Source organism: Chelon labrosus (genome assembly GCF_963514085.1).
Source record: "Chelon labrosus genome assembly, chromosome: 20".
Lineage (NCBI taxonomy): Eukaryota > Metazoa > Chordata > Actinopteri > Mugiliformes > Mugilidae > Chelon > Chelon labrosus.
Window position 1 is genome coordinate 19,987,524 of NC_140353.1, and position 12,132 is coordinate 19,999,655.

The 12,132-nt window shown below is 41.2% G+C and overlaps 1 protein-coding gene across 1 annotated transcript in view; it reads right to left on the minus strand.

Moving 5' to 3' along the window:
- Positions 1-12,132, minus strand: part of babam2 (BRISC and BRCA1 A complex member 2) — an 86,629-nt gene that overhangs the window by 9,163 nt on the left and 65,334 nt on the right. The window contains exon 8 of the mRNA XM_084569005.1: positions 6,328-6,427. Within this exon, the coding sequence (XP_084425131.1) occupies positions 6,328-6,427 (100 nt within the window). The remainder of the gene's footprint in view (positions 1-6,327; positions 6,428-12,132) is intronic.

Here is a 12,132-nt window from a genome sequence, read left to right on the forward strand (position 1 = left end):
AAGTCCAGCTGTATCTACTTATACGGTAAGATTGGCTTGTCTTGTGTGTTTCCCATCAATGTGGTTGTTGTGGTGGACTTTATGGGTCATGCCAACCTTGCAAAAAGCTGCAACAGTGAATGAGGATGATCACTAGTCCTTTCTACTTGATGGCTGACCATATCCACTCAAACTGGAGTAAACAGACCAGGAGGTAAATTAAATGTAAGTGGAGACATGAAGGACAGGGGCAGAGATAATTTAGCGCTAAAGTACAAAAAAAAACATGAACACTAGTAATTGTGCAGACTGAGGGGAAAACATTTGTTGCAAAAGATGTTACCTTGAAACAAGAAAATCCACAGAGAAGAGAGTGATTCCAGCTGCCTGAGTGCAATAAATGAACCTTCATCCCTTATCAAAATTGTTGTCCTGCAGACTGCCTTTCACCTCCCCCAAATCAGCTGGAGAAAAAACAGACGGGCCAAAACCTCCGCTCATGCTGTTAAAAAAAAGTGATCACAGCACATAAAGTGCTGTGTAAGGAATTATAATATGTGTGTTACACTAGTAACTCCAACCAACATTCACTTTGGGTCCGCAGTGATCGACAATTACAATGGAATGTGAAAAAAGTATGTTGAATTTTATTTAGCCCTGGGGTTTAAAAAAAAACAACAAAAAACAATCCGGGAATAAAAAGAATTCAGTGTCAAGGAGTAGTGTTCTGGTCATCTTGCACAGCAATTACTCACAGCCGGAGTCTCTATCATCTGACTGGAAAGCCTAAATGGAAAGCCATCCACAGCCTGACATGTAAACAGTACATCTTTGCCCTATTCCTGGCACATTTCAAATGGGAAATATGCCAGGTTGAAATAAACCTGAACTATTCTTCAATCAGGAACACATTTTGCCAAGCTTACAAGGTAGATTTGCAACCTCTTATAACCAGTTTCCTGGAGGATTCTTTGCAACATATCACAAATAGGTTTCTACTGCATCTAGCTATGGAAAACATATCGCTAATAGTTTTCAATCGCGGCTATAATCTGGACAACTTGAAGGATGAACTGAAAGATGAAGTTCACATATCTTTATTGAGAAGTAAACTGAACCCGTAGTACAATGTAAGAATAATGTGATAATGTAATGTGATATTGGTGTCAGTGTGTCTGTAATGCCTAAAAGTCGATGATTATTAGTCCCAGGTCTGAGCAGTCACAGGCATGCAGTAAGGCTGCCTGGTTCATTTGAGGGTAGGATATATCATGATTAAGCTAGAGATGGTATTGCCTCTGCATATTTGTGATTAGTCATCAACCTTGTATGAATGACGGTGTTTTGTGAAAGGGGAAAGTAGTAATCTCTGATACACACAGTTGTGTGTTTGATGGGTCTCATCTCTGCAAGAACTCTTAAACACAGACACGCATTGTGACTCAGCCTCCTGTTCAATTATGTTTATATGGAACAGTGGAGGCGGCAATTTAGCTTTCTCAAAAGCTGCAAGGCCACATACTGAATAAGCTGTTTATTTAGCTACACAGTGCATGTATGTGTGTTTTAAGGGAACTGTGGATCACTGAACTTTCACACCCATACTGAGAAAGGATTTCCTGCCCCCACTGTCACTGTGTCTTGCTGCCAAGTCCTTCTATTGGCTGCCTGGAGGTTTGAGTGATGCAAGATAGGTGATCTTGCTCTGCAGGTATTCAAACCTGCCCGCACCCATGACTCCCTCGCCCCCGCATCCATTTATTGTGTTTGTGCATGTGTCTGTGGGGAGAATGATGCAAGAACACCGGAAGTGCTTGCGTTATTAAGAAATCTCTCTCTGTCACAGACGCATTCACACCACCCCCGGCTTGGGGCTGATTTGATATCGGACTATAAATTGACAATCAAATTCAATGGATTTCCGAGTCCACTTGATTCCTGATGGGAATAATGAAATGTTTTCATTATAACATTTTGATGAAAGCAGTAATACACAGTATGAGAAATACGGCCACATATTAGAAATATCATGACTCATCCTTTAGTTTGCCGTTTAGTCAGCTTCTGAGAAATACACTCGCATAACTCATTGCTCTTTCCCTCGTGTACAGTGAGTAAGTAAGACCCACTATATAGATTAATCAGCCTGGTGATTCATGTGCTGTACTCTCAACATTAATTTGATTGCAGACTTGAACTGTACACATTTGTATAGACATTAAAGTGCATGGTGTTAACAATCTCCCCTCCGTCAGACAAGAACCCTGTGTGATAACATATTATATAAAAAAAATAAAATCTTGGTCTGACCTCCTCTGCAAACACATGATTCATTTTGTTAGTGTTACTCGGTAGATCTAGATTACAAAGCAGCAACCTTTTTCTAATGTCCTGCATTGTGGTCGGATAAAACACAACATAACAACTAGTACGTCACATTGGAGAAAAAGAAAGCTAAAAAAAATGCAGAAACTATTCAGTCCCACTCGCAAGAAACAAGCAGCACACCACGCATACATACATTACTATTTATTGACACCTACAAGGCCTTTGCTGGTAAGCTGTGTGTGCACAATGCAAATGTGAGGATTTAATGGAGATGAATCAAAGTCAAAGTAAGTTCATGCAGTAACGGCTTTGACCCTTTGTTTATTGCAAAGTTGAACCTACAGTTGTGTTAAAAATAATAGCAGTCCAACATCACTGACCAGATCTATCACTGTTCTTGGTAGAAATTGTATTTCTAGATGACAAATAATTTACTAGTAGGTGTAGTAGAGTAATAGGAAGCCAAGAGATCCAACAGTCATGACCTGATTGCTGCTGATTCTGTGTCACTGAATCATTAATTGAAAGGAGAGTGTTCAAAAATAATAGCAGTGTGGAGTTCAGTTAGGGAGGTCATGCATTCTGTGAAAAAGCAAGATAAGATAAAATAATCCTTTAATTTATCCCACAGTGTGGACGAAGGCGGCAAATGTTGTACACGCCGGTTATAGTGTATTTGTCTCTATTGGTTTGAGCCAATAGAGAGGGTCTCTATTGGTTTGACCCAATATTCCTTTTTCTTCAATTTGTGCAAAGTAATAACAAATTGGATATATTTTTCTTCATGTTTTGATTTGGAATAGAGTGTGCAGCGTTCCCAACGGTTTTGCGTGTATGGAAATAAAAGCTATTATAGCGATTTTGAGCTTTATTTTTTAAAAGACACTGCTATAATTTAGAACACTACATTTACAATTCACTTTATTTACATTCGACTGCAAGTGTCAGAGCAATGTGGCCATGAATTAAAATGTTGTGACTGGACTGACCAATATCTTAATAAATACTAACCCTGTAGTAGCTTAATTTTTTTGTTTATGTACTGCATGGATGCTTTATTAAGATCCATCTATGAATTCATCTCGTTTCTCCTGCTGCTCTCTTCTATCTTTTTCTCTACTTGGCTAGCATCAAGCAGGTCGGACCCCCATATGAGCTTGCTTCTGCTCAAGGTTTCTCCCCGTTAAAAGGGAGATCACAACCGTCGCCTTGCTCTGGGTTCTGTAAAGCATCTTGAGACAATTTCAACTGATGCCATATATATAACACTTAATTGAAAATTAGCAGGCAGCACTGTGACCTAGCGGTTAGCACTGGCGCCTCCAGGGAGTACCCCACCTCTCACCCAATGATAGCAGTGATAGGCTCCAACTCCCTCCAGCCCCCCAGTGACCCTCAAGAGGATTAGCAGTAATAGATAATGAATGAACAGATTGAAAATTTAATTGAAATTATGCTTTCTAAAGAGATTGCTAATGAGATAGTACACACATAAAGAGAAAGTTTAAAAGCTGCTATTTGCAGTTTATTAACCACAGTTTTTTAAAAAAAAAAAAAATTTAAATCCTTGATTAATTAATTAAGTCTCTTTCCTAATAAACCACCACGTCAAAAAGGGTGGGTAAGGATTATTTTAAGAAAGTTCACTGAGGTGATTACACCTTACACACACTGCAGACACCAGGTGCTCCATTCATTCACTACAATCATAGCCAGCCACAGCCGAGTATGTGGCGGTATAGTTGTGTCAATATAATCTTTGCATCTGTAATAAGTGGGAGGAAATAACTGTTCAATGAACAAAGTGACTGCACAGCTTGTCCTTGCAAAGATGAAATCTTTGTCTGATGTGTTACAACAATATCTGTCTTTTCTTATATATACTGTATGTAATGTCTTTGCTTAAAATTAAAATATTTACAGAAATACAGACTGAGGTTGAGACTGATTGTCTGTTCTGCCATTGAGACATTTTTTCTTCCCCTGTCTGTCTGTTGATGAAGGCTGATTTTTTTGGGCTATTTTTTTCTAAAGGCATGGCTGCTAACATGATGACAAGGGGATATAAATATAAATGGAAATTGTTCAGTGCAACTTACAGGTGTATTTGGGTTTTCAGGTGGAGGGCTGTCCTTCACTGACATTTTGACAGTAGCTACCCAATTCTTTCAGAATTCTTTCAGACCTGCATATATATGCCCCTGAAATAGGGATGCGGGTTGTCAAAATGCAGATGGGTCAAAATTGTGTGCAGGGTGTGGATTATGCATGTAGAATGTGCCTCACAAGACAATCTGGAAACTTGGGTAACTCGTGGAACTGTGTATGACAGTTAACCATAGTAAACTGTAGATGGCCCTTGAATTGAATTGGAATTGGCCTGGGAAAAACAGGAGTGTTGGAAAGCATGCACCTCTTCTCCTCCTTTTTTCTCTTTGTGGGGTTCCCCAGGGGTCTATTTAGGGTCCCCTTTTATTTACTATATACAGTAATTATGAGACACCTGGGGTGAACAATGCGTGAATAACAGTTTCATGAGTGGTCAGCCTCCTGTCTATATCTGGCCTGCTCACTCCCTGTAAACCTACTACCCCGGTTGCTGTCTGAGATCTTGGCAGGGACCAATAGTGGTTTCAAATATATGTGATCCAATCAGTCGGCCATGGATCATTATTGGATGATTATAGTCTACCTAAATAGTTTGAATGGCAACCTCTATAACAGCCAATTAGAAAAGTTGATCAGATGACACAAGAATTGTGAGATTATTTCCCAGCGGACACCCAAAATTGACTCTTTGCTTTGTGGTGTCCTGGCTGCTGTACCAGAGCAGCAGTACATAGCGTCCCTGTACCCTCAGAGAAAGTATCACCTGCTTACATGCTATGTATGCTGGTGCATCATCAGAGATGAACCTCTGCCTATAGGAACCAGTCATCCCTCACAACAGAAAGCTGCTTGTCACTTGGCAGGACAACAAAAGCTGCTTTTCCGCTCTGGCCCAAGTAGCACGAGTCTACCTCTGTGATACCGAGTGACTTTTTAGCACTGCAGATCATGTTGTAGATGAGAAAAAGACTGTTAAATTCCTACTGGTGTTTAAGAAAGGAGTAAACTGTAATGTGTACGTGTTCTACTTCTTCAACTTTCCAGATTCAGTTCAGGTGCTGAGTGCCTTATTGGAACCACACTCCTAAGCGCTTTGCAATCGCCCATCGGTGACTTTGCACTATTATCAACACAAAAACTTCAGATGCGTGCAGTGCACTTCTACTTTGCATACTGAAAGGAGCCAGTGGCCGTGTTAAATCTGTTTGAGTGATGCAGGTTAAAGTGGTACATGTCTTGCACCAAGCATTTTGTAGCTGTCTGTCTAAAACAGAGATGGTGACATTCTGAACAAGGCTCCTGCTCCTTTGACTCCCTCTCCCTTTATCTGATACTGACACTGCTTTTCAACAAGCCTTTCCAAGCACAGGCAGTGGCCTCTTTCAGGAAATTGTAGGGAACGGCTTTGACACTCCTTGACGTGAACAACCTGAGACATGGAGGTCAGTCAGGGACACAAGTGTTGCAGACACTGATTATGCTGGTAAGACTCTAGGTGAACAGGAAGAGATGGAGGGCTAGGTTACGGGGGATGGGCATGTGCCTTCAAAGAAATGGCATTACAGCGTGTCCACACTGCATCTACTTGTCAACCTGCAGAGGCCAACGAGCACTCAGACAACCTATGGAGGTTGGCCAGTACGCCCACGTCGGCAGATGCCAGACACATGTGTGTAAACACACGCATGCACAGCTTGACTGAAAACACCCCTCAGTGGACGCATGCTTTGCTGCACCAAGCTTTACAAATACGCAATAAATGATTCATCTACCTGTCACGCAGTTCCTATACCAAATACTATAAATAATAACATAATACCAAGGGGTTGCAAATAATGTAAAATAATATGCACATTACACAAGAAAATCTAATCTCACCAGAAGTAGAAAAGACTTATGACAAACACTTACCTTGTTGGTAAGTAACTGACACACTTGAGGGACATAGTCAATTAGGCATCCTCCACTGGGAAATGCTGGGATATGAAGTGCTGATGAGCCTCCCAGAGCACTGATAGGGTAAAAAACAAAACAGACAACAATTAGCCTGGAAATTCAAATTTTTAATGTTTATTACATAAAACATAGTATCCTTTAAATGTTTAAATTAGAGATTTCAGCGTAGCTAAGACCTATTCATGATTCTGGGATCAGTTCTGATTAGTTTTTAGTCGGAGTTTGTGCGACCACTTGACTTTAAGGATGTTATTGGTAACTACAAAGTGAGACAAAGCTAGTATGACAGCAACATTCGCTGCAGTGTACCTGAAAATATGGAATAAAAAAATGAAATAAAAAAGAAAGGGAAAAAAGTGAGTCATGCCTGTGACATCCTCCTCATTCTCCTTCGCTCGTTCAGTTATTATTCTGACGTCCCTCTGATTTAATCCTGCAGCACAGCTCCATTAGTGATTAGTGCATGCTTGTTTAATCAGGAAATCTGCTGTTGCAGCTCTCCAGTGACTAACAAACCGGAGTAGTCACTCCTTTTTCCTTTTTTTTTTTCTCCCTGATCTGGGGCAAAAACAGAGGGAATACCCTGAGGATGGGTTATAGGTCTCAAGAAACTGCTTATTGGCTTTTAATGCTCATTTTAAGACACATAGAGGGGGGTTTCTTCCGCTGCTTTCTATTTTTATTTCTAATTCATTATAGCATGACAGTCATAGGGCATTTAGAAATGCTGTAACGTCTTTTTGAAAGTATGGTGAAGCGGCCGAGTTAAGCATGGCGTGTGAATAGCATACATCATGCCACATTATGTCAAATGTCAAAGATCACATATGCAGGCCATACGATGTAGGCCTACAGGCTTATTCTTCAGTTGGCCAGAACTGCTTTTGGTCTATGATGTGTAAATGTTAGTAAAGGTGAAACCTAACAGTGAGTCAAAGACAACAGTTATGATCCCACCGATTCCATCATCCCTCAGATATGAAGGAGTTGCTGTTCATCCCATGGTGTATTTTCCACATTGTTACAAACTGTGAGGCGGTGACAACACAGAAGTCAGGAGAATTACACAATGCCAAAAATCTCAATTCCAAAGAACGTCTGGGGGAGTAGTGAGGAGGAAGGTGGAGGACCTCATGATGGGCTCCACCTTACCGTCAAGACAAATGTTTATGGGAAAAGAGATGGCTTAACAGAGGTCAGGAAAAGGTCTGGACTCCTTGGCTGTATGTGGACATTGACCAAAGAGATATATTAAGGAAAATTTATAGATATGTTCTTATGACGGAAAACAGCTCATCGTGTCACGGATTGTTGTCTGATAGTCTCATGTTATTAAAATTAGCTAAAGATAACACTCACACCCATCCACAAAGATTTTAGCAGATATTTGGAGCCGATGCTCAGCTGAATATTAATAAGGCCCTATTCACAGAGAGGCGATGCATGTCATGAAGCCATTTTCATTGTCAAAATCCTTTTCTCAAGAACTCCAGAGCCACTATTTACGGCAGGCTTTGTGCACATAATTAGCATTAGCCTCTGCATTTTGCCGCGCACCAACAAATGGTCGATTGAAAATGGCTTACAGCGATGAGGAGAGAAGCCTTTGAAAATGAAAAACTAAATGATGCCCATCTATCCTCCCACAGATCTAAGAATAGCGCCGTATCATTCAGATGGAAATGCGGACAGAGGCACAAAATAGATGGTGGTTTGTTCGTCATTCATTTGTGTCAATGGCAGGCATCTGAACAAATGTGATGCATTTTAGATTTCAGTGGTTTTGCTTGTGGAACACTCATTTGAATGGAGGCTGATTAGACATTGGTCTCACGTACTAGAATTTACTACAGGGTCTTTTCTAGCACGGCAGTTACAAACCTGGTCTGGACTTCGGGCTAAATACGCTCTCAACACATAAGGTCACGGTCCACATCCTCCACACGCAGACCACTGTAACACTTATGCAGTTCATTAGAAGTGATCTATTCATCAGGTCTGTAAATTTAAATCTAGGACCTTCTAGCTGCGAGAACTGCTTCCCTTATTTCACAAAATACATTTTTTTTATCAAGCTCAACAACCCCTAAATGCAAGAGACAATCATCTGAAGAGACCTGATAAAAAGAACAGCTGCAGAAAATATAAAAGAAGAAAGGTTGTTTTCAGGCTAGGTTTCAAACTACTTTACTGCATTCTTGTTTGAAATACTGTGTATCAGGATACATTATTAATTTTTTGTAAATGACGTAGTGCTGACTGAAAGTAGAGGCGGAAATTAGCTTCCTGGAACTGCCATCTTGTAAACTGCATATGGGATCTCTATCAGGTGCATCTGACATATTCATACTTGCACGGCAGCCATAACGTGTAATGCCGTGCATAGTTTTACAGTTCGTGCTAGCTAGATAGGTTGCAGCAAACAAAATATCCATTAGCTTTTATCTCTGTCACAGGTTTTACTACTGTATGGAAAGCTAATCTTTTCTTCCAGGTGATTTTAAGGAAGTTAAACACCATCTGCAATACTTACCAAAGCCACAAATACAATTGTTGTAGTTAGACGCATTGTATTGCTCTCATTCACAAACACATTGAGGTCTTTCATCAATGGGTCCCACTCTTTGCAACAAAATTGAATCTGCAGCAAGCAGCAACCTTAAAAACACCACCAGTTTCAGAAAGTAAACTGTCTTTCAAGATGTCCGGTGGTCCACCATGTCTTATCTGCCTTTTGATTTAGCCATGGACTCTAGTTCCAATACGTACTGTATGGCCGACCAGCAAACTTCCATATATGAATATGCAGAGTGAATAGGTCAGCTGGAAAGTATCCTCGAATACAGATTTCGAACCCAGTTAGCAGGTGGCTAACCTTTGCATGTGCTATTACTTGTACTTGATTCCACTTGTCAGATGTATTCCTATGAGAGATGTACAGTATGTTTCTCCTGTTCCTCCTGCTCTCTTCTCTCTCTTTTTCTGCATCTACCCAGCCAACCTCAAACAGATGGATCCCCCTACATGACCTGGGTTCTGCTCAGGGTTTCTTTCCGTAAAAGGGAGTTTTTCCATGCCACTGTCACCTTTGTGCCATCCTCAAAAATACACGTTTAAAATAATTGATCTAAAGATTGCGGTTTGTGGAAAGAAGATGTGTTGTGAGCAGGTAGTTTCTCCCCAGCATCTGCTACAAGCAGCGCAGCCTCTGGAAACGGCATGGCAGTGAATAGACGGGTAAGAGTAAATCCATGGTACACACTGGCTAAAAACATCTTTCATCATGGGTGAGGCTTCACAAACAAAGGATGCAAGACTTTCCACAGTGCAACCAGTACCATTGTTTATGAGATACTCCCCACTCGAGAATCTTTTTAACCCCACACCACAGACTGTAACGCACTAATTTGCCGCCTCCATCGTGAACTGTTATTACCTTGATGACATCATGAGGGTATTTTTTTTTTTTCCAGACGTGACAAAGACCCTCCGGATCCACACACAAATTAACTGTTCACACGCTGACTGCTAGCACTCCCTATGACTAGTGCTGACCTTTATTTGTTATATGGAGATCCCCTAGTGGGCTGTGGGAACACTGACCAAAGTGGCAAGCTGTAGGTGCTGAGGTCACAAGTGACTGGTGGGAAAATGTACGTACATTTTGAATCTGGGTCATGTCCAGATACTGAACACACAGCACACATGTTGCAGTTTAGACAACGAAAACTAAAATGGCCCTGGATTGGTACGGCACCTTTAATGATATGACCAAGAAGTTATGAGACTTGCTAATTAGCTTTAAAGTGCTCTAAACCGAGCTCCCTGTGGGTGGGCTCAAAACTCAGACATAATGGTGTTTTACTTTCCAAGAGTTCCCGCTTCTGTCTCCACGGGTGACACTGCTCTCATCACAACCCACACACACTGGAGTGTTCATGCAGGCTTGCTGGCTAACATAAACCCTCTGAGCAATGCAAGCTACTGTATGACATATTTACAGTGGACTGTGTACACGCACATGTGTAAACATGAACACACTCATGCTGGAGAGTGACAGTGCAGCCTTGTGACTTCATCGACCAGAGAGATTATCCTCTGTGACTCAGGTGGATGGTGACGAAGCTCACTTTGTTTGTTTATGTGTGTGTGTGTGTATGGGGGGGGGGGGGGGGGGGGTATAGCAGTGCAGTGGCAGCATGGGGGCAGATAAAGGCTCAAATGGAAAGAGGGCAGCCATGATTCATTATCAAAGTAGTAAAGATAAGGCAGGAAGAACTGCTTGGAGATTCAAATGTAGTTCCGAGGCAGCAACATTTCCATTTTGATTGCCTTCTTCATTTCCTAAAGCCTGGAGGGTCTTGCGAGGCCCACATGAGTATGCTTGTTGGCTGTTTGGGAGTAAATAACATCCTGTTCTTCCACTGTGACTAGACAAGGCACCTATGGCCTACGGCAATAGGAGTCAGTAACCTTTCTTCTATAAGGGGACCATCTTGGCATAACAGTGCTGAATTTACTCACGTTCAGATGCTACTCTCACTAATATATGAGAAGGATGGGCAATTTTCTCTATACATCACTTTAACAATCCTTAGTCATTGTATTTGGCAACCAGGTAACCTCCACTAATGTGTTGCTGGTAAGGTAAATGGATGGCACTTATATGAGTCATCTATATGAGTCATTCATTTGTTCATTTTCTGTAACCGCTTGTCCTCTGAAGGGTCATGGGTGTGGATGGGGGATGCTGGGTCTGGTCCCAGCTGTCATTGGGTGAGAGGCAGGGTACACTCTGGACAGGTCTCCAGTCTATCACAGGACTAACACAGAGAGACAGACAACCATTCACACTCACATCCACACCTACGGCCACTTTAGAATCACCAGTGAACGTAACGAGCATGGACGGTGGGAGGAAGCTGGAGTCTGCCGGAATCAATAAAGCTTTTGAATTTGCCTAATTTGCTAACACTTATTAGCTATTTTTTGTTTAATTTTTTTTTGCATTAGAGACATCAAATTTGTGTGAAGTGAGTACGGTTTATTTGTAAAAAAAAAATGTACTGGCATGCACCAACACCTGCTTCTCACCAAGATGCTGCCATATTTTGAAAGGAAGTGAAAATTCACATGACTCATGCAGCATTCAAAATTTGACTGACTTAGACACCGCATTGCATATGAAGGTGGACAACAGGACAACTCGCCGGATATGAAGCCACAATATCTTGATTGCTCCTTGGTGGGCGGCTAGGTCAAAAACCGTGCCCCCTTTGTGTTATCAGATGAGACACAAAGCAAGCTAAAAACTCAACAAGTACATGTTAATATAATGTCCCAAATGTTTGTTCCAAGACTCTCTCCGAGTTTGATTCTTATTACTTATTACATTATATCAAAACCGAGTGTGTCACCATGGTTGACAGCTGTCCTCTGTTCAGGAAATGTAAATAAGAATGTTGAAGGACTTCTCTGTTCTCATCAGGGTGTTTTATTGTTGCCTTTGTCAAACCACAAAATTGTTTTTTTTTTTTTCCTGGACTGACTCATGTTCTCAGGAATAAAGTTTGTGTTTTGAAAGCTTACTTTATTTAGTAAGTTGATGCTAATGTTATAACTCTGTGGAACCTACACATATTTGTGTAGGAATCTCGGTCTGGAAGCCTTCCACTGGGAACAGATTATGCTCCAGCAAAGTTGTGCCGGGCCCATGAAATCTTTTAGGTGGTCTTGATGCAGCGGTGAACGGTAGAGTAA